Below are 22750 nucleotides of genomic sequence, written 5' to 3' on the forward strand. Positions count from 1 at the left end.
GAACTTAAGTGTTGGGCCTTTTAATCCAGATGGAAAAAAGTCAAAAAAAAAAAAAAAACAGAGAGAGAGAGAGAGAGACAAAAACAGTAAGCAGAACAAAACAAGAAAGACAGAAAGACCTAAGAGGAGCTCCTGTTATGTTTCTCCCTATCTCTCTTACATTCCTTTGTTGTCTCCGTCTCTCTCCCTCTCTTTCTCTTCAACCTTTCAACTCCTCTCTTTCAAATTTATCCTTTCGTCATCTTCATCTTCTACACGGTATCGTTTCTTCTGTTTAATAATTATATATAAAAAAGAAACCCTATTTTCGGTTTACGAATCTAGGTTTATTATTTATTATGTTTATTATCGAAGTTTAATTCTTTGATAGCAACACGTTTAGTAGGGTTTTCAAAATTAAAAGCAAAAGAATTGGGGGAGTTATGTATAGAGATCGAGGAGGTGGGGCGAAATCGGAATTAGTTGGCGGATCTTTGGATCGAAAGCGTATAAATGATGCTCTGGATAAGCACTTAGAGAAGTCCTCCCCTTCTACTTCCAGGGCTTTGAGTTCTAAGGATAAGGAAAGATTGTCCATTCCTTCTACTTCCACGGGTAAATCGCAGCTCGATCATCGCGATTCTCGCTCTGCTTCGATTGCGAAGAACAAGTGCTCAGATGGTTAGTTTATTTATACTCATTCCCGAGCTTTTCTTTTCTGGATTTTTTTAAGAATTCCTTTCTAAAGTGTGATTGGTTACTTGAATATTGTGTTTTTCATCCGTTCATTATCTGCTCGAATGTTTTATTTTGTACGCGGGATCTGGGAGTATGGAATATTTTACTGATTTTGTTTTAGAGGAGAAGATTGATTGAGGTTCTGAGTCACAGCTTTATGGGGTTTATTTAGCTTTTTGGTATTTTAAAGAGTGCAAGTGGCATATCTTTTTAGACCCTTAAATGGAGCTTTTCGATTACTTTGATAAATGGTCAATAGAGTAATCTGACATTTATGAAAAACATAGTTAGATTGAAAAGAAAATTATCCTTTAAAGAACATGTACTGAAATCTCATTAGGTACTATGATATCCATTACAGCTAATTAAAAGATGTAAATGGGTGAAAATGGTGATTCAGTACTGGCTCTCTTCTTAAGATTACTTTGGCATTTAATGATAGCTATTTAATGGGATCATCATTCTTACGTCAGGAAATTTTTTATCATCGATATCGTTTGTTTTGTTCTGGTATTAGATTAACTATTCAATTGGTATAATTTAGATGCTGCACCTCAGAACGGTACAGGAGTGATTTCAATGCTATTCTAAGGAAGAGGAAATAATTTAAATTTCCCAGGGTTACCCTGTTGGATGCTTGTCATATCTGTCATTTAGTGGAACTTGGGCCTCTGTGTTTCACATTCTCTACGTAGCTGCTGCTTGTATTATCACTGATAATAATCTGATGCTAGCCTGTTGCTGCTAATCTTCTTCGGCATATTATGATGCATTCTTATGATATGGTCCACAAGCTATGTGATATTCTTTTCACCTAGACTTTTGGATTGCCTGACTTTTCAGCTGATCATGTGCTTGTTTCCATTGACTGCAGAGGAATCAGAAACAGACAGTGAAGAATCAGATGTTAGTGGTTCAGATGGAGATGATACATCTTGGATCTCATGGTTTTGTAATTTGAGAGGGAATGAATTCTTCTGTGAAGTTGATGACGAATACATCCAAGATGATTTTAATCTCTGTGGACTGAGCAGCCAAGTTCCATACTATGATTATGCTCTTGATCTAATATTGGATGTTGAATCTTCTCATGGTGAGCATTTACCTTCTGTGCCCCTGGTCCTTTGTCAAAATAATGTTCAATTTTTTATATGAGAGTCCTTGTCCAGTAATTTCATAATATTTTACTTCTGTGATCAATAACCCTCTGTTAAAGAGAAAGATAACGCTATAAAATTTGTATTGAAATCAAGCAGTGTTAGATATTTCTCTTTATCAGTGCTTTTGATGTTCTGGTTTTATTTTGCTGGCTGTTGCAGCCATTTTATGACCTCTGCTGAAGTTTCATTTGGTACCTTTGACTCCAGAAATTGCTAGAGTATTATATAATTAGACACAATCAATTGTGCATGGTTATGTGTAATGTGAATATTATAATCATTAGTTTGAAACGACATTAGATTATTTGAGGTAGTTCATGATCTGGATATAGGATATGAAAGGTGTTAACTTATAATCTCTTTTGTGTCTATATTATCACAGTTATCTCTCTCTCTTCTCCCTTCCAGGCTCTAGCGTATCTGATTTTTGCTAAAATCCTTACTTTCTGTTTCTCATGTGATGGACCTCTTCAGGTGATATGTTCACAGAAGAACAGAATGAATTGGTGGAATCAGCAGCAGAAATGCTGTATGGTCTCATTCATGTCCGATATATATTGACCAGCAAGGGAATGTCTGCAACGGTAAAATTCTGAGTCATATTGCCTTTATTGTTGCTTTTTTCCTAAAATCATATTCTCTCTTTTTGGTTAAAATGCTGCTTTGGTTTGCAGTTAGAGAAGTACAAAAACTATGATTTTGGGAGATGCCCTAGAGTTTACTGTTGTGGACAACCGTGCCTTCCTGTTGGTCAATCAGACATTCCTCGTTCAAGTACTGTTAAAATATACTGTCCAAAATGTGAAGATATATACTATCCTCGATCAAAGTACCAAGGCAGTATCCTTTAAATGTTTTGATTGCTTTTAACTTTGAGGTTAGATTACAATTATTTTGCAGAGCTAATGTAGCTCTTATGATTAAGGGTCCTGTTCTCAGTTGACATTATTAGTTTAATGGTACGCATTATAGCTGGTTTGCTGGTGCCATTTTCAAGATTCCTACACTTCTTAGTCTGTGTGGTTTCCACAATGATTACGATTGTAACTTTCTGTTTTAAGTCATATTAATTTGCACAGCATGTTCTTTTGTTAATATTTCGTATTTTTTTCATGGCATAATTTCCTTGACATACCAAGATATTGATGGTGCATATTTTGGGACTACATTTCCTCATCTTTTTCTGATGACATATGGACACTTAAAGCCGCAAAAGGCAACACAGAGTTATGTCCCAAGAGTTTTTGGCTTCAAGCTCCACAAGCCTTGAGTCTGGAGTTGCTTGGTCCAATTGCATTGAGTTGCCCTCTTGTCCTTCTGCAGTGGTATAACATATACGCATTGATCAGATGCTTCTGTTGAAGTATGAAAGGCCCTAAGTGAGGTAAATTGAGGCAGTTCAACTCGGAGAGTTGTAACAATTGATCTGAAAGTGAAAAAATGTTTAAAATGCTAGATGGCCTACTAGTACAGTAAACCTATCTTTAAATTTTATTCCTGCATTTAACGGAGCGTTTGTAAGCTTATTTGGTTTACTGCTTTGAAGACTGTTTGAAGCGCTTTACATTGTAGCCCTTTTTTTTTTTTTTTTTTAATTTTTTAAATGAATCGAGTATGCATTTATATCTCGGCCTTTAACAGTAGCTGTTTGAAATGTTTTGGGTGTTGAATCCGTTTGCCTCCTCCATTCTGTCCAAGAATGGAAACTGGAAATAGAATTGTTTTGTCCTTTAAAAATTTGCCAGATTATAATTCACTTACACACTATTGTATCAGTAAAGCTGTAACTTAAAAGAATCTGTGTCCATGTCTTGATTGGTCCTATTGATCTAACTATTTGTTGAACTACCAATTGGAATTGGCCTAACTAGCTGGTGATAGAATAAATAAATATTAAAATAATATTTAATCAAAGAGGAGTTTGATTAAACTATATATTTTATCAAATGGATTTTATCTGCTTTATAACATATTGATATCAGCATGAACTTTGGCGGTTGGATTGATCATGGGCATTTGGTCGATCTGGTTTGATTAATTGGATTGACAATTTGGTTGTCAAACGAACTGATTCAAGAATTGACGATTCAGTTGTCAGCCTATTCGGGTTTCCAAACATTGGTTAGTTTTCAAGAATCTGATAAACCTATTCTCGCATACTATTGTAGTAAATAACAGATCATAACGTGATTGATGTCTCCCTGTTCAATTTCTTTTTCTTTGGAAAATTTATGAATTTGTCACACCATAACCATTTTGATAAAAGAAAATGACAAGAAAAGTAAATAAAAAGAGAAGGCAAGGGTATATTAGGAAGAAAACCCCAGTTTAGAGTTGAGAGAAGAAGTTAGCCCTGTGGTTTGAAATTAGTAATTGTTGATTACCATAAACTCGACGCAGAGACCGCTCTAAAGTCTAAAGCCCATCTATTTATATACAAAAATTCAGATTTGTGTTTCTTCAAAGTAGAGAAAATCTGATTGATTGATCCATCGAAAGCTAAAGCGAGAGAGAGATTTAAGTTTGTTTGGTTATGTAATGCATCAGAAGAAATCAGAAGTACAGATCGGAAAAGAAAGCAGTGGCGTCTCTTCCGATTTTAACCCTACTCCACCGCTATTTGTTTTCCCTTCAAATATTCATCAAAAACATCAATCTGCGTCTGAAACAACGGCCTCTACTATTCAAGGGATTCGCCAAATTTTGATTCAAAAGGACCCTATTACCCCTTCTTCTCCTTCTCCTTCTCCTTACAAACGTCCTCAACATTCTTCGTCAATTTCTAAAACCTCTACTTTGTATCAGTTGAGGCCTCCTCAATTCAATTCTCACCGACAAAACCCAGCTTTTATTTCCCTCCCAGTTGCTGCCAAATCAGCTGTTTTTCGTCTCCTTCGCCGTTTTAAACACCTTCGCCGTCTTAGAGTTCATCTTCGTTTAATCCTTTTATTAAGTCTTCCATTTTTTTATTTCTTGGTTTCACATCCTAGTCATTCTTTTTTTCTGGATTTTCTATCTGCTTTCGCCTTCTCAGCAGCTTTGTTGTTCTCTCTAAACCTCGCACGCCCTCGATTGCCTTCAATTCGCTTGTTCTTAGCGCGTTCTTTCCCTATCAAGCTCGCCTCATCTCCTACAGTTACTAAACCCCCTTTACCTGTGTTTTGGTCAATTGGGTCGCGCCCCAAATTGGACAAAAGGGTAAATTCTGGGTGCTGGGTGCAGGTTTATAGCAACGGGGACGTTTATGAAGGTGAGTATCACAAAGGGAAATGTTCAGGGAGTGGAGTGTATTATTATTACTTGAGTGGGAGATATGAGGGGGACTGGGTTGACGGAAAGTATGATGGGTATGGAGTTGAGACTTGGACCAGAGGCAGCCGTTTTAGAGGGCAATATATGCAGGGACTTAGGCATGGGTTCGGTGTGTACAGATTTTATACTGGAGATGTTTATGGAGGGGAGTGGTCTAATGGCCAAAGTCATGGTTGTGGAGTTCATACTTGTGAGGATGGAAGTCGATATGTTGGGGAATTTAAGTGGGGTGTCAAGCATGGCCTTGGCCATTACCATTTCAGGTTTAACTCTCTTTTTTGTTTATTGCCATTTTTAAATTGCTGTAGTTTTTGTTGTCTTTGGATTTGGTTGTGCTATTTCGGGTTCTTAGGTGTTAGATTTGTTGGTCTTTGAATGGTAGGTGTTAGATTTCTTGGTCCGTGAATTGCATTGGCGGATTCTTTGTACTGAGATTTGGAGTCTTGTTTACTTCCAAATACATAGTTGATGGCCCTACAAAATAATACGCAATAACTGGATTTCTGATGTTTTAGCTAACCAGTATCATTTGAAATGGCTATATGATTCCTAAATCAAGGCTTTCCTAAATTCTTTGGGACTTGGTTACATAAATCATGCTGTCATCATTTTTCTGGAGTGTTAAGTAATCATAGCTTGCATTTACATTTTCCATGTTATGATCCTACTGAACTTATGTTTGTTCAAATGGCCAATGTTATTAGGAATAATACTGTTGTCTCCTGTTTTGCATTGGGAGGCTTCTTTTTATTTGCAGCTATGGATGGATAATTGTTGTATATTAATACATATTGTTATGTGCAGCTGTAGATGGTTTTGTGTATATTATAACATAAGATTATTTGATTTTTTTTTTATCGGTTATTGAGTTCCAACAATGTAATTTTCTTTTTTCAGAAATGGGGACACATATGCTGGGGAATATTTTGCCGACAAGATGCATGGATTTGGTGTCTATCGTTTTGCCAATGGGCATCAGTACGAAGGAGCATGGCATGAGGGTAGAAGACAAGGGCTTGGAATGTACACATTTAGAAATGGGGAAACCCAATCTGGTCACTGGCAAAATGGAATTCTGGATGTTCCAAGTACACAGAACACCACTCATCCTGTATGTCCTGTTGGTGTTTATCATTCCAAAGTACTTAATGCAGTGCAGGTATCTAACTTTTTATGGCTCAAAATTTTTTTTCTTGTAGGTTAAATTTTATTCAATGTTTCTGCTAGTGTTAGGGCATACATTGTTGGCAACAATTGTGAATTTTAAATTTCTGGAAGTGCTACTGTCATTGAAATGAATATCTCTCCCAGAGATTATCTTCAGTTTTGCGTTTACATTTTCTTTTAGCATTTTAATGTGGTATAAGGTAGACATTAATGATATTAGTAGAAGTTTTTTTTTTTTTTCCTGACCATTATTTTGGTTGGCTAGAAGAAAATTGCAGGAGTTACCATTACTAGTTTATACTGGAATACCTTCGCATATCATATGTAATTGTAGAGCTCTTTCTAACAGATATCGTTTTACGATCAGGAAGCACGGCGAGCAGCAGAAAGAGCTTATGATGTGGCCAAGGTAGATCAGAGGGTTAATAGGGCAGTAGCAGCTGCTAACAGGTCAGCAAATGCAGCTAGAGTGGCAGCAGTTAAGGCTGTCCAGAAACAAATGCATCATAATAACAATGACTGTGTCCCCATTCCAGTTGTGTGAGACTCTCATGAACGGCATCATTATTAATAGAATTAGGTAAGATGTTAGCAATAGGACACATCTTCTCTGCAGAGTCTATCTTTATTTAAATGGCTGTAAATGGAAGGTTCTTCCATATACTGTCACTTGTAAAGGATAGAGATAATCCATGAGGATCATATTTTGGTCAGTCCTTTTTAAAACATGTATACACAGTTGAGTCCCTTCAAGAATAGGGAGTGGAGAGAGAGCAGATGTAATGGTTACTATGGATAGTGCATATTTGTTTTTGTATCTTTGTTACATTTTTGTAAAGTTAGATGTAATGTAAATGCTGGAGCAACCTCGACCCAGCTTTTGTTAAATGTGAAGTCAACTGCTGATTCTGGTTCGTTACAATCGAATATAGTCATGTTTATATGATATATTTTGGCTTCTCCTAAGCAAGTAACAGAATATTGGTCTGGCTTCTTTCCTTGATAAAAGCCAGCACTTATGATTAATCGATATGACCAAACTGAAAAATCCCACTAATTCAGTGGTTTTCCCACTATCTATTCATTTCATACATAGACAAATCTTCATTAGGCATGCAGTTGAACATATCTTCAACCAGTCAAATTAAACAGGCAACGGTTCTGCTGAAAATTTGTTTCGATCAAATTGGATTCAGATTCCCTCTGATTCTGCAATTGATATCGTACTTGAATTATGCTTATGTAGTTTTAAAATACTGATCCACATTAATAGGTCTTATAACAAAGAACCATTTCTTATGCCATACACCCGACACTAGAAAAACACCCCGTGATGAAAATAGCAACATTCTCAAACACCACCAAATTTGATTAACTAGATTCAAAGTAAAAAACACTCAAAAACAGATATTCATGTGTAACAATTCTGTTCAGAACATCTTGCACCAAAAATTATAGTTCAATGACATAACAAAAGAAAAACATTCAGCAATAAAATTAACTCTCAGTCTGCTCCCGCAGCCTACGGATGGTGCTCCTGACAGTCACAGCACTTGCAGTGCTGGCCAAAGATACAAATATTAGAACTAATGCACCTGTAAACATAAGTAGATTAGTATCAATGTAGGTAAAATTCTTACTTCAAAGTGTAAGCACCTCCTGCCTTAACCTTGCCGCAGTCTTTGCAACCCCAGATTCCAACAGCCTTCCTTTTCACTGCATACTGCAAAAAATAAGAGTTCATCAGATCAAAAACATCCATGTAGGAAAGCAAGCAAAAGAAGAACCGGAATTTGATTTGAGATGAGGAAGTAGGAGCAAATGGTACTGATAGTATTACCTTCCCACAGAACTCACAAAAGTACTTGCTGTGCTGACTGACTTCCATCTTTTTAATCTGCTTGCGCAAGCTAGCACCGTATCGGGTACCTGAAATGAGAACATGTTAAAATGCCTAATTTCCAAAAGTTACATTAAAAACATACAAGAATCTTCACAAAATCAACATAGCTTATACGTGGCTAGAAACTTGAATGATCAACCATTCAGTAAAGGAACAGAAAGGGTTTAACAAAAGGCCTTTCTAAATGAAGTTACTGAAACGAATTTCTCTGAATAATGCCATTTTCATAATAGAAGTACAAATAACCAATGTAGTTTATTTACCATTGTTATATCTTTGATACGGAGCTAACTCGACATCCCAAACATTAAAAAGGTACATAAACTAGGTTCAACACTTACCATACTTCCCAACAATCCCAGCCTTCTTGGTTCTCTTGGTCTGTACAAGAAACTCAAGTAAGAATATTATTAATACAATTTACAACTTCCTAATAGTGTAAACAAAGACTCCAGCCATTACAAAGAAACATAGATATAAATGACCATCAAAGAAAAACCAAAGCAGCAATTAATGGGGTTTTCGTTTTCGAATAATATAGATAAACCATCACAAAATAACTACCAGCTCGGAGAATCAATAGCACTCGATGTTATATATCTTATATTCATTTTTTCCCCTTAATTCAATATCACAGTCGATTCTAATAGCATTATCAAGCTACATCTTGGCAGGGATGTGAGTTGCCATAACTCGTAAAAACTCAATAACAAATTATAGATCTCATTAATTTTCTGCAATTAAAAATAAAACCATAAATAATTAATAAGTTCAGCAAAATAAATGGATAAACTAAATTACATCGAGAAGCTTGGAGGAAAATAACACAGAGTGAGAAACAGAGAGGTTTACCATTTTGGATGGGTTTGGAGAAGCAGACGAGAAACCCTAAAACCTGACTAAACCGAACAAAGTAGCCAACACAAATGGTTAAAAATGTTATTGCACTATATATATATACTGCCAAGCATACAAGATAAGCCATGGTTAGATTTTTGCCCGAGGACCCGACCCGTATCTGTCAGTTTTGAATCCTAGTGACCCGCAGAAGCATGGGCCTGGCCCAATTGTTGCAAAGCCCAAATTATCATGTGAAATATGCCGAAAATGAATTTTATAAATCATTTTTAATTACTTATATTGATTATATATTTAGGTACCGATAATAATATATAATTATATGATTAGATAATTTTAAATTAAGTATAAAATAAAAAATAATTATATAATAACACATTATCATAGATACTCATTATAAATGTCATATGACACATATTTTAATTGGTATATAATAGGGAAAAGGACTATTTCCCATCCAACTTTTAGCCCAATTTCAAACTCACACTTGTGGGAGATAAAAAATCCAAACTTCCACTCATGACCAAACTGTAGTCCAAATTTTTAGTTAGGGATAGGGGTAAAATCGTCATTTTACCTAAAAATTTTAAAACTTTAAAATTTTACCATTTTCCCCCTCCAGATTTTAAAAACTAGCACCTCAAACCCTCCTCAAAGTTTAAAAAGTCCCTAAGGTTTGCTTCCTTCTCCGACCACCACCAACGGCCGACGCATTTCATCGATCTCTCATCTCCGATTACAAAGGACGACCCTTCGTCACCTAGATCTAGACGACTAAGCGTCATCCAGACTTGGAAGAACAGACAAAGGACGACGCTTCGTCGTCATGTCTGGACGATGCGATGAGCAATGAAGCATTGTCCTTCGTCGTCTGGGTGGAGTGACGAATAAAGACCTCTTCGTCGCACTACCGCCATCGCACCAGGAGAAGGAGGCGGCCGAAGATGACGTCGGAATATGAAATTGAACAATGGGGGTGAAACTACTATTTTTGAAAGTTACGGGGGGCAGTTGCATTTTGAAAAATATGGAAACCCTAGGTTTGGAGGTGAAAATGTTATTTTTCAAAGTTTAAAAACTTTAGGTAAAAGTGAAATGTTAGTTTCTAAAACCTATGGGGGTGAAAAGTAATAAACTTTATAACTTTTAATATAAACAGTAAAATAACTATTTTACCTTTCCCTTTAACAAAAAAAATTAACAGAAGTTTGCTTATAGGTGAGAATAGAGATTTTTCATCTCCCATGGGTATAAGTTTGAAAATGACCTAAAAGTTATGTGGAAAATAGTCATTTTCCCTATATAATATAATCAAGATGGACAAATTTTACTATGCATAAACTTATAAATAATAATAATAATAAATTAAAATTATTTGAAAAGTTCAAACAAGCTCAAGATAGGTAAGCTTGAGCATAAGGAGTTTTGTATTATCGAGTTTTAGATCAAATTTAAGTCTAAGTTATATTATTTTATTAAATTCAAGTATAGGAATATTTGATTCCTCAAACTCATGAGTATAAAAAGTTTAATTTGAATTAACTAAAATGGTATTGTTTTGACTAATATGCATCAAAACAATATTATTTTAACCGATTTTAATTTCACTATAATATTAAGTTGAACTTAACTATATATATTATAATCGAACTTAAGATCAACTTATATCAAATCAAATCGAACTTGAGTTAGTTTGACAAAAACTCTAGACTTGAGATCGGCATGAGTCCATTTCTACAGTTAGGATCATTATGTAGTAGGTATAATTTAATTAATAATATTATTATTATTAAATTAAAATTATTAAGAACCAGTACTTACAGAAACTCAGTCTGTCTTTCATAATCTTTAACCTTGAATTATACATCTTCAGAAGTATATAAATTAATACAAACTATTTCTACATTTCGACAGGTCAAAGATCAGCTCTAATGGTGCCAACGCCATGAGTTTCTGCTTCATGCATGCAAGCTAATTAAACACGGGAAAGCGGGCATCATATGGAACTAAATTTCGGAGATATAAATATTCTGATCCAACTGAAACTAGAAATACTAGTTTTTCATTGAAATGTTTTGAATTAAAGCCCTGGATGTACCTATGTAATCAAACCCTATGTAATCTGCACGAGGATACAAGCTAGAAACCTGCTACACACAAGCTTTACAATATTATTGTGTACTGAAAAGTAAGAATAAGATATGTCCATAATCCTGTAGATGTGTAGCATCGTCCAATGTCTGTTAAGAGAGAAAAGTACCCAAAATGGTACCAAGTATCAAGACTACCCAATAGTCGATCATCAACAAGAAGGCAGGTAATGAGGATTGATCACAAAAGAAAACAGACAGCAACTTTGTACCAACCAAAAAAAAAAAAAAACCATTTTGATGCTGGATTGAACCCGTTTCATAATTGCAGTTAATACTTTGAAGAAACAATATAAGGCATGGAGAAGGAAAGCCCCATACTGCTGCCTGCCATACCAAATCCCACCCCCACCCACCAAGAAAAATATTTTCGCAAAATTAACAGGTACCCTAAAAGCACTGTGGATGAATTTCTTCTAACAAGATACAATCAGCATCACTATCCTCTAAATAAATTTTCTAATATCCTTGATCTTTTGGGATCTGGAGGCCGGAAATCCTCCAATCTCAAATTGGAGCTCATTCGAATCTCATTTAATTCAGTTTCTCCTTTAATTGATTTAACATTCTCTAATACGCTACCAAGAACATCACCAGCAAGCCCAATTCGTATAAGTCGTCCAGGCTCCTCTCCTCCTTCATACAACATTCGCCCTATGTCTCTCAAGGGTATTACATTCTCAACAATGACTTGCCCAAAGATACGGCCAAGAAATTCTGCTGCTTTTGGGGCATCATTTACCGCATCCTCCAAAGTACTAAGAACAGATTCAAACCTGCCCAATGGTAATAAGTCAATAAGAGATTAATTATTTTATCTACAATTTAAAAAAAAAATTGTATAAATGCCTAACATAATAAATCTTTCCTACCCTTTCGTGAGCTGAACTGGACTTAACATGCTGTCCTCAGATTTTGCAAGATTAACCAGAAGCCTTGCCAAAAGATCCCTTTCCATGTCCTTCCTCTCAAAAGAGTCTGTAACCCAGAGAGAGACCATTGAAGGATGGAAGCTTGGGGAATTCAATTCCTTAATGCACGAAGCAACTTCTTCCTCATCCCTGGCACTGAAAAGATTAAGAAAAAGGAAAAAGAATGTGAAAAGATTTTTCAAATTTGTCCCAAGCCAATTCTAAAAAATAAAATTTCATTTGCCAGCAAAGGAAATAATCATTGGATTATTTTACACTAAATCAGAAGCCATGAAGTATTATTGTTGAACCTCCTATTAAAACAATTCACACATTGAGCTCTAGTTAAGAACAGATTTCAAATTTTGAACAAAAAGAGTGATTTTTTACTGAAAAAACACACACTCTAACTCCGATGAAAGAAATCAAGTAATTAAATAATCATTTATACACATAACATTCAATATGAACTTAATGTTCATACAAGATTCAATCAACCGAAAGATCGATAAGCAAGCATATAGGCATTGATGTGATACCTGTAAAATTCTTTAATTGCTGCCAAGGACATATCTTGCAGTTGTTCTCTTGAACACACCTTCTCAGATGAAACATTAGGAGTGGAAGCTTGTCCCTGGCCTCGTGTGGGTGGTGAAGTTGTAACAGGTCTGTCAAAACTTCGATCTGGGGTCCTTGTATCCCTATTAGCAAAATTGATGTTATGCTCCTGAGCACTCATTTGATCAAAAGCAGTTGGGCCTGCAAATTTATCTGGAAGGTATCTTGGCATTAGATCCTCTCTAGAACCATAAACAGTTCGCTCTGATAAAGAACTGAAACCGTTCATACCCACTGTCATTCTTCTAGATTCACCAACACCAGAAGACAGATCAGGCACCGGAGTGCTTGACATTGCCGGTGGACCTCTACTTGACATTTCTCTGGCAAGACCACCTTGAGGCCCCAAAGTAATTGAATCATCACCCATAAGCCTGTGAGGCAAGGGAACTGACATGGTCCTAGCATCATATGATTGCCTATCATCCATTCGTACATCCTGAATAAGATAACCACGACTTTGAGAGGGCAACCCACGAAAACCACCCATCTGAGAAGTTGGGGAAGATAACATAGCTGATCTAGGACCAAAATCCATAGCTGCCCTTCTTGACAAAGAATTCATACCAGAACCTCTTGCCAGCCTATTAGTTTGAGCTTGCCGTTCTTGTGCAGCATCTCTGTGCACTTCCTCAATCTTTTTTGGTCCTTCAACCTTCCTCCTCTGCTGCCACTTATTATTCCTCAACTCAATTGCATCCTTCAACATAAACCTAACTCTAGACGATAACTTCATATTGCTTGACAACTTCGCCATCCTATCAAAATATGCATCCATATGCTCTCTGGCTTTGGGATGGTCTATCATTTCCCCTATTGTGCTCATCAATTTACACAAAGCTTCAACATCTTCCTCATCAGGACTCTCATACTGACCCAGCAACTTCTGGATACATTCATGCATAATTCTTTCAGTCAACATTTTCTTCTTGTACAGCTCACCAATCAGCCTAATGTTACCAAGCATCCGTCTTCGGGCCTTAATTCTCTTTTCTTCTCTTTCCTCATCAGACTGCTTATTCTCACCTTCTTTGTCAACTTTGTTAGCTTCTTCTTGCTCTCGCTCCCCTCTCTCAAATTCCTCTTGGCATTTGTTCAGCAGCAATCTCTTAAAAGTAATCTTTTCATTGTCTTCACTAAAATCAGGCAACTCCCCAGCAAGATAAAAGCAGAAGTTTGCATACATCTCACAGAATGTAGGCTCCATCAAAGCTTTATCAAAAATTTGAGAGATGACACCAGTAAGTGTTACAGCATTGTCAATATTTACTGCTTTTACTTGCTCAAAAAGTTTATCAAAATTCTGAGGTGTTAGCTTGTTCAGAATAGCTTTCAGCTGCCGCTGTTTGGCTTCTTCCTCATCTGCCACTTCACCCACTTGATACTTCTTCTCTGCTTTGTGCATGACCTGTAATGGAGTTGGAGAAGGAATTAAACCCTTCTGCTGGAAATTTGTAGCACGTTGCCACCTGTCAGCATCAGGACTACTTCTCTGCATCCCACCCTGAGGACCCATAGACTGCATAGGCCCAGATAAGATCCCTCCGGCATACTGCACAGGCATCTGCACCCGTGGATTTCTTAGGACACCGTAGTTACCTCCTTGGCCAGGTCGAAATCCTGTATTACCACCATAACTGACATCCAGACGCATATCCCTCCCCAAATTTGATCCAGGTACTCTACCCCACCTGTCATCATCAACCATTGTGCCACCACGACGATCCATTCGTGGTCCCCCAGTCTGCCTATCCATTACTCTTCCAGGACTAGGGTATGAATCACGATCAACAAGATGAGAGACACTGATATTAGTACCCATCAAGACCTCCGCAATATCAGATGCAATCTCAAAGCCATCTGGAAGCTCAGTACATTGCTCAGAAAATTTCAGGAGGAAATCTCTGGAGTACTTTTTTCCCAGGTTCCCATCTCTGTTGTCCTTGTTTTGCACCAATGGTCTTGTAGACTGTTCCCCAACACCTGAGGGTTCTAATTTAGGTGTGGAGATGTCAGCTGCATCTTCCCAATCATCAGGCTCCATTTTACTCTGCACAACTTTCTCACTTGCTACAGCAACTACAGGTGACTGTTTTAAATTAACAACAGTAGATAAGTTTTCCACAGTTTCTAAAGGCAAAACAACCTCCTTCTTCTCTTCGGGACCCTTATAAGCCATGTACAGATCAGAAGTTGTCCCAGCAGCATCTGCTTTCTGAAGAATTTCTTTCCTCTTCTTCTTAGCTTTACCAGTAGTGCTCTTTGACCTAGTTAATTCTGGTACAGGCTTCTCTTTGGTACCAGTTGTTGGAAGTGATGCCAATCCAGCCCCCATGTTCTCCAGACCTTCCCCTTCATTTTTCATAATTTCTCCAGGAGTTTCGGCGGTTATAGAGTGAGCAGAGTTCTGGTCTGTTGCACAACTTCTGCTTGAAGAGGCATCCACAGTTGAGGTCTTACTGCCATGTAAACTTTCAACATCTGTTGAACCCATGGCTCTATCGGTAGACATGTTGTCAGATACCCTGCTAGTGCCAACTTCTTTACAAATACTTGAAGGTTCATCCAACCTTCTCTCAGCGGTTCCAACAACTGAAACATCATTGCTGATAGCTGCTGTCTTCAACACTGGTTCTGGTTGAGTTTGGCCATCAAGTTCAGAATATCTTGAAGTAAGTGGTTGAGAAGGAATATGAACGGTATTACTATCTTGCTTGGACCTTTCACGCAATGTCTCTTCCACTTGTTCTTCTGTTATCGAGCATTCCCATGGAGCAGGTTCAGCAAGATTCACATTAGCATTTTGAACAACATCCAAGGAACTATAGTTGTTCACAGCACCAGAAATTTCAGCCTTTGACTCAGGAGCAGAAGTTGAAACATCAACAGTTGACACCAATTCTCTGCTTACTTCTGACAAACCTTTACTAGTTACTTTTGTAATGGTATTTGTTTTCACTTCTACAGGATCAGAAACTTCACTGCTGGAAGATATACCAGGCTCTGAAGCCTGCAAAGCCAAGCTTGATGTTGAAGTAGATAGTCCACCAACCTGCAAAGAAAGATTTAAATCCACAGAACTATTAACCACGCAAGGTTATAAAATAAATTATACCTGAAAGAAAAGTGATTGAAATAGAACATAATTACCTGCTGCTGAGGCTGGACCTGTTCTTTTTTGGCTGGCTTCTTTTGATGATCCTTGATTGAGCTTGACCTACTCAAACTTTCTCTTCTCTTGTCTTCCTCATTGGTAGCAACTGGTGCAGGCTCCTCAGATGGAGCAGTTGAACCAGAAGACATTGTCAGGTTCTCAGAAGAGGCAGCAGTGGAAACTGATGAAGACTGTTTAATAGCTGCCTGAAATGACTTAGGAACAGTTGATTCACCACCTTCCACAGACAGTCTAGAAGATTTTGACAAACCAACCGAGGTATCCAAAAGAGAAGAGTCTACAACCTTTTCTCCAACAGATACTGTGACTGGTTTAACTGTCACCTGTACAGTTCCTGAAGAAGCAGAAGAAATTATACTATGCACATCACGAAAATGATCTGAGTTCCATGGTTCCACAACAGCAGGCATTGCAGCCCCAATTTTACTAACTGGCAAGGAGCCAATGGTTGTTGAATTTATAAATGATATATTAGGGGGACCCTGGCTAACAGTATAGTTGTATCTTGGTGCCTGAGAATTGGGAGTTATCTGGCTATTAGTTAATGGTACAGAGCCTGGAGCTGGAAAAAACATGGAATTGGGATTGTATGAATAATTCATCTGATGAGCAGGTGCAAACGATTTATTTGGCTGGGATTGAGGAATGTTGGTGTGGGACCTAGGGGCTGAAACCCCACCATCCGTATGAGTGTCTGATCGTTCATCAAGTTTGACCTCTTTATGTGTTTCCGGATGAGTAATTTTCACTGGTGTCTTACGAGTATTAGCAAATTTCCCTCCCTGCTGTTGGGGGTATTGTGCGGTAATGCCAATTCCCATATTTCCCAGCTGGGGAGGACCCATCTGAGCTGTGAAATTTAGGCCCTGTCCCTGATGCATCATTCCCTGAGGCTGCATTGGATGCGGTTGGAGCCCAGGAACAAACATATGCTGCTGCACTTGGGGAGCATTTCCAATGGGTAATGCAATGGGAAGTGGCAATTGAAGTGAGGTACCAGTTACATTCTGAGACTGCATCTGCGGGTTATGCCCACCAAACTGCACAGATACCTGTTGCTGGTGAAAAGGCATTTGCATAGAAGCCATTGACATAGGAAGAACAGAAGGCTTATGCGTTTGATTTGCAGTGGGAGGATGCGAGATGTGTACTTCCTTTTTGGTTTTTGTCACTTGATGAACTTCCCCAGGACTAGGTTGAGCAGTAGCACTAGTATCCTTCCTTGACGACTGCTGCTTAGAGGCAGATGGTGTTGGCAAATTTGGCATTGGCATTGGCATTGATCTGTAAGTTTCATGGCGTGCCTGTAAATCAAATGTTATAAGCAGCTTAATGATTTGATCATCAAACACAAGATGAACAATAAACTATAACTATCTAAGCATTAATGTCAAAATATATTTGTAGGTAATATCCCATCCAGACACAAAAATATATAAATAAGGGTCAAACCTGTGATCTATATTGTGAAAATAACAAAAAGACTACAAAAGAAAAAGAACACACCTGATCACGTTTCTGCTCATCCAAATTTGGGGGAGCTGAACTAGTTCGAGCTGGAATCTAAAAAGAATATATTTGTATTAAATTTTACAATAGTTTGATCCTATAAAGTTTTTCACTTTACCTAAGGTTTAAAAGTAATACATATTACCGGCATCCCAATTGAGCCAAATTGAAAATGGAATCCCTTCGATGCATCTCCTTGAGCTATGCCACAAGGTGAAAACGTAAGCATACAGTCAGTCACATGAATGGGGTCACATGTTATACAAAGTTGAAATATATGGCAGCATTCAGCATTCTCATAATTAACTGATACTTTAAGCAACCAGTGTACCAAGCACACGGTGAAAAAATAAAATAAATGAATACCCTTTGATTGATTTGCAGGTCCAGTACTTTCGGGATTCACGGAGGCAGGTTGAGAAGTTGGAGCCTTTGGAACAGCTCCGGTGCCCCTCTGAGTGGTAGACGATTCAACTTGCTTGGAAGCACTGCTACCAACCGGTGTCTCAAATGCTCCTATAACTAGTACAGATTTAGAAATCCTGGTATGATTTCACTTCTAGCTCTCTTTTCATAATAAAAAAGACAGACTTCCTCATGTGAGAGATAAGCAAAATAGGAATTTTCTTAATGGGAAACATACCATGTAACTGAGACTGTGAGTGTGCACCATTCTGTACACTTCGCGATTCAGAAACATTACTGCCGGAATCCGAAGAATTGACATTAGGGACGTTTACCCTATATTGACTTCCTTGTGCATTGTGAGACTTCTTAAAACTATAATCAACAACCAAACAAAAAATCAAACCCTGATTTGATAATGGAGTGATGGAAGAAACCCTAAAATTGGAGAATGAAAATGAAGGTTACAAAAATAAGCATGTACCTGCGACTAGACGAAAGAGAGGGAGAAGAGGAAATAGACGGTGGTGAAGGGCCGGGCCCACCGCCAGAGCCCTTACCGTAAGAGCCTGAGGAGGTCCGCTGCTGATTAGGGCCGGCGGATCGTCCTGATTTTCGAAACTGTGTCTCGCTTCTGTCGGACCTTGATTGATGGAAGGACATAAATCCCTAGCGTCAAATAATTCCTTGAATCGTTTAGATTTTTCTGCGACCAAACAAACAGAACAAAACAGATCCACACATGAAAAACAGAGATTTTTAAATCATAATAATAATAATAAAAATAACAATATATATGTATGTAATGAAGAATAGGGTTTAATTGTTAGAGTGCGTAGTAGAAGACCTGTGAGAGTGCAGAGCGATAAAATTAGGGTTTTAATAGGTGGACATGACGGTACTCGGAAACAGAGAGAGGAGGGAGAGAGAAAGAGAAGAGAAGATGAAAATTGAAAAATTGAAAAACAAAAAAAATATATATTATAGTTGAGAGAAAGAAGGGTAAATTATTTTAACAAACTGACCACGAAGGTGGTCAAAAGATACGTTTTTTAGGGGACTGAAATCGAATGGGTCGCGCGTCGTGATGAGACCTCTTCGCTTTATTACGTTTTTTTTTTTTACTTTTACTGTCTTGCCCAGCTCACTTGCTTAAGGCCCTTAACTGACAAGAGGATGAAATTGCATCGAAGCTAGGTTAAATTAAATTAAATTAAATTGAAGTCAAATAAGATTCAGATAAAATTCAATTTAAATATAAATAAAACAATCAGTACAAATGTGAGTTTGAATTGAATCAACTCAAAATGGTTAATAGTTATATTGAAAAAAATCGTCGTTATTAAAAAATAAAAAAAATCATTTATTTAAATAAATAAATTATAAGGTCACAACACAAACTCAATCTAAACTATTTATTGAACTAATATTTCAAGTTAAGCTCAACTCATTTGAGTCCAACAAATACAAAGAGATGATAGGTTAGGTCATATTAAATTAGAATGAACAATATTTTTAAAATCGGATTAATGATTAAATCAATTATCTTATTGATTCGTAGTTCAATTGGAGAATCGTTCAACATAACTTATTATCAAATTAAAATTTAAAAAAATTCAAAATTTTGGTTAAATTCGATTTTTGACCGGTTCATCCTATCAAACCTAATTTTTGATCGAATCAATAACAAAACAGACTTTTTATATTAATTAGACTGGACTTAAAGTTGGTTTCCGATTTAACCGTTTGAATCAATTGATTCGATATAGTTTTTAAAATCATTGAGAATGAAGGTAATTGTATTGTATAATTTATTAAATCAAACTACATAACAAAGTCATGATCTGGAGATGGGCCATATGGGGCTTCATAGTAACGTTTCTTTAATTTTGACACCCCAAGCCCATCGTGAATGGACGGATCAATTGATTTCTGGGCTCCAGGGGCAGAAATTAGATCCATGAACTGATATTGGAAGACCCATTTAGAATGGATCTGCCCCTGAATTTATAGCTTCATTCATTAATTCAGGCGGAGATCAGCTTTGTTTGTTCGTTCGTTCGCCTATCCAATTTACATTATTTATTCATTAGCATATTGTTTACTCTTTCAATATCCTAATATTATTTTATATCATGGCATGTAGTATATATTTTGGAAAAAGGAAAATCCAGAATTTTGTCTTGAAACCTGAAAAGGATTTGATTATTTATTTATTTATTTATTTATTTATTTTGATTTGAAATTCACAATGCTTATAATAACCTTTGGTGCCCTCGGGAAGTTACATTTCCAATCAATAACACTTCATCCAAATAATCACTACTTACTGCTATTGGGTTTTCTATTTAAATATTTTCATAGTTTTAGTTGACAAAATTCTACTTGAATAAGATTGAGATTAGACATTCCAGAAGGTCATCAGATTAAGATTAGACGAAAATAATAATAAAATACTGGCATTTCTTTCGATTGGTTAATAAAGGAGCCAAAAACCATGTTGGCAAAAGTCGTGTTTGACCATGACAACGGAAATCTCAAGGGGGATCTGATCTATCTATCTGTCGCCAGGATGTTCAATTCTTCAGTCTTCTTCTGGAAACGAGGTATTTGTTGGGGCCTTGAGGATTTGTTTGTCAGTTTCTAACAGTCATCTGAATTCAACCAACCCATCTTAATCACCAAATCACTTAGAAAAAAATTTTGAGATTGAGACCCGTGAGGAGAAAAAGTCTTCTTTCTCTGCAAACAGTAGATACATTCAGGTCTCTTACCAACCAATCTACTCTCCAACCAATCTACTCTCCAACCAAACAAGAGCCTCTTTTATATTAATAACACACTCAAAGTCAATGACTACTGTTTGATCTCTCCTCTCTTCATTTTTCCCTGTTGTCTTCTTTCACAAACGTCTCTCTCCTTGTTCTGATTCTGTCTCCACTCTGTCCTTTCTCATGTTGGTATACTAATCAACTCCAAAAAAAAAAAAAAAATTCATTACCTTTCTGAACGAATTCTGTTTTCCCATCTGGGAATTGTTATGGTAGATTTTTTATTTTGACTAGTTTATGTATATGTGCCTGTTCTTTGTATTTAGTTTCCCTGTTGAATATATAAACATAAGATGAAGTGCTTTCACTACTTCAAAGAGAAGAAGTTCAGAATCAGGGAAGAAAGATCAGCTCCAGAGTTGAAAGAATCAAGAAGATCGTATGATTATTCCGGTGGTGAACGTGTGGTTAAGTCTTCATGTTCAGAAGCTTCTCATCGTGGTATACCAGAGTTGTATGAAGAGAAAGCTCATAACCTCCGAGTATTTTCTTTCTCCGAGCTCAAGCAAGCCACAAATAATTTCAATAGGCTGCTTAAGATTGGTGAGGGTGGATTTGGCATCGTCTATAAAGGTTCAATCAAGCCTGCTGATGGGAAAGGTGACTCCACTGTAGTGGCCATTAAAAAGCTTAACAGGGATGGGTTACAGGTAACGGTTATTTGGAAGTATTGTGATTCATGATTTAGTTTGGATTGAAATGTTTAAATGGTGTTTGTTTTACAATATTGGATTCAGGAAATTGCTTCTTTTCTTATAAAATGTAGAAAAATATTTTGAAGTATGTCCTTTGATGCGTATGAGTTTTGTATTGCTGACTGACTTGGTGATTTAGGGTCATAAACAATGGGTGGCCGAAGTTCAGTTTCTTGGGGTTTTGGAACACCCGAATCTGGTCAAACTCATAGGATACTGTGCTGCGGATGGAGAAAGAGGAATCCAGCGTCTTCTTGTGTACGAGTTTATGCCAAATAGGAGCTTAGAAGATCATCTATTTGGCAGAGCATTCCCACCTCTTCCTTGGAAAACAAGATTACAAATAATACTCGAGGCAGCTCAAGGATTGGCTTATCTGCATGAAGGATTGGAAGTTCAGGTTCGTTTCGTTTATATATAAATTACTCGTAGAACGTTACTTTTGTGTTGAGAATTTGTCTCTATCCACGGTAATTCTAATGGTGAAGGTGATATTTCGAGATTTCAAATCTTCCAATGTGTTACTGGATGAGAATTTTAAGCCCAAGCTTTCAGACTTTGGTCTTGCAAGGGAGGGGCCATTGACTGGGCGTTCACATGTTTCAACAGCAGTAAGTCACTTTTATTTTCTTCATGGTGGTAGTGGTACATTACAGATAAATAAGTTAGTTATGGTTTGGAATGATCAGGTGGTGGGGACATACGGATATGCAGCTCCAGATTACATAGAGACTGGACATTTGACAGCAAAAAGTGATGTATGGAGTTTTGGAGTAGTACTGTACGAGATTCTAACAGGGAGGAGGTCTCTGGAAAGAAACCGCCCAAAGTCGGAGCAGAAGCTTTTGGAATGGGTCAAGCAGTATCCTGTTGATAGTAAAAAGTTTGGGTTAATAATGGACCAAAGACTTGAAAATCACTATTCTATCAATGAAGCTCGCAAGATTGCCAAATTAGCAGATACTTGTTTGTCAAAGAGTGCCAAAGATCGTCCCATGATGAGTCAGGTAGTGGAGAGGCTGAAGCAAATTCCAGAAGAAGTGGACTCTTCTCCTTCTAATAAGAATTTGGAGCTGAATGAAGGGGACCCAGTAAGAGAAAATAAGACCACTCAGTTTGAACCTTCTGAATCATGGAAAAGACGGATGGCTCACCTAGCTAAACTGAGCGACCATGTAGATGGAGCAAGTAGAAGAAGACTGATGATCATGCAGAAGACCAAAGTGCTTTGAAACTTTCAAATTTCGTTCCTTGTCTTGTACAGCCGATGTAATTATTGTTATCTGAGGGACTCTTGTGCTGTTATATTTGGAAGTAATTCTAACCTAATTTGTAAGTG

At 37.2% G+C, this 22750-nt stretch overlaps 5 protein-coding genes across 10 annotated transcripts; 3 read left to right on the plus strand and 2 right to left on the minus strand.

Annotated features, from left to right (window-relative positions):
- Nucleotides 1-109: 109 nt before the first annotated feature.
- On the plus strand, nt 110-3448 carry LOC123216238 (putative casein kinase II subunit beta-4). Of its 3 annotated transcripts, none has more exons than XM_044636639.1 (6): nt 110-258; nt 383-660; nt 1592-1810; nt 2352-2461; nt 2552-2717; nt 3017-3448. In XM_044636639.1, the coding sequence occupies exons 2-6, from the start codon at nt 423-425 to the stop codon at nt 3145-3147; spliced, it is 864 nt and encodes a 287-aa protein (XP_044492574.1). In that variant the 5' UTR covers nt 110-258; nt 383-422; the 3' UTR covers nt 3148-3448. The 3 variants fall into 3 exon arrangements, with proteins under 3 accessions (XP_044492574.1, XP_044492575.1, XP_044492573.1); XM_044636640.1 differs by having other exon boundaries at nt 125-258; nt 386-660; XM_044636638.1 differs by having other exon boundaries at nt 129-660.
- A 615-nt stretch (nt 3449-4063) lies between these two features.
- Nucleotides 4064-7302, plus strand: LOC123216237 (alsin homolog). 2 transcript variants are annotated; one of them, XM_044636636.1, is made up of 3 exons: nt 4064-5452; nt 6087-6348; nt 6706-7302. In XM_044636636.1, the coding sequence occupies exons 1-3, from the start codon at nt 4416-4418 to the stop codon at nt 6898-6900; spliced, it is 1494 nt and encodes a 497-aa protein (XP_044492571.1). In that variant the 5' UTR covers nt 4064-4415; the 3' UTR covers nt 6901-7302. The 2 variants fall into 2 exon arrangements, with proteins under 2 accessions (XP_044492571.1, XP_044492572.1); XM_044636637.1 differs by having other exon boundaries at nt 4072-5452; nt 6724-7302.
- A 402-nt stretch (nt 7303-7704) lies between these two features.
- On the minus strand, nt 7705-9217 carry LOC123216239 (60S ribosomal protein L37a). The gene is made up of 5 exons (XM_044636641.1): nt 9112-9217; nt 8601-8640; nt 8197-8285; nt 7997-8079; nt 7705-7917 (listed from the first exon to the last, which is right to left on the minus strand). The coding sequence occupies exons 1-5, from the start codon at nt 9112-9114 to the stop codon at nt 7854-7856; spliced, it is 279 nt and encodes a 92-aa protein (XP_044492576.1). The 5' UTR covers nt 9115-9217; the 3' UTR covers nt 7705-7853.
- Nucleotides 9218-11118: 1901 nt separating this feature from the next.
- On the minus strand, nt 11119-18892 carry LOC123217650 (eukaryotic translation initiation factor 4G-like). Of its 3 annotated transcripts, XM_044638742.1 has the most exons (11): nt 18733-18892; nt 18370-18591; nt 18124-18260; nt 17847-18002; nt 17626-17681; nt 17478-17534; nt 15947-17275; nt 13028-15848; nt 12718-12949; nt 12140-12334; nt 11119-12043 (listed from the first exon to the last, which is right to left on the minus strand). In XM_044638742.1, the coding sequence occupies exons 2-11, from the start codon at nt 18546-18548 to the stop codon at nt 11707-11709; spliced, it is 5499 nt and encodes a 1832-aa protein (XP_044494677.1). In that variant the 5' UTR covers nt 18549-18591; nt 18733-18892; the 3' UTR covers nt 11119-11706. The 3 variants fall into 3 exon arrangements, with proteins under 3 accessions (XP_044494677.1, XP_044494676.1, XP_044494675.1); XM_044638741.1 differs by having other exon boundaries at nt 12718-15848; nt 17847-17996; XM_044638740.1 differs by having other exon boundaries at nt 12718-15848.
- Nucleotides 18893-20696: 1804 nt separating this feature from the next.
- On the plus strand, nt 20697-22748 carry LOC123216910 (probable serine/threonine-protein kinase PBL19). The gene is made up of 4 exons (XM_044637569.1): nt 20697-21366; nt 21551-21811; nt 21900-22022; nt 22101-22748. The coding sequence occupies exons 1-4, from the start codon at nt 21010-21012 to the stop codon at nt 22641-22643; spliced, it is 1284 nt and encodes a 427-aa protein (XP_044493504.1). The 5' UTR covers nt 20697-21009; the 3' UTR covers nt 22644-22748.
- The last annotated feature ends 2 nt before the right edge of the window (nt 22749-22750 follow it).

This window comes from Mangifera indica, chromosome 5, assembly GCF_011075055.1.
Source record: "Mangifera indica cultivar Alphonso chromosome 5, CATAS_Mindica_2.1, whole genome shotgun sequence".
NCBI lineage: Eukaryota > Viridiplantae > Streptophyta > Magnoliopsida > Sapindales > Anacardiaceae > Mangifera > Mangifera indica.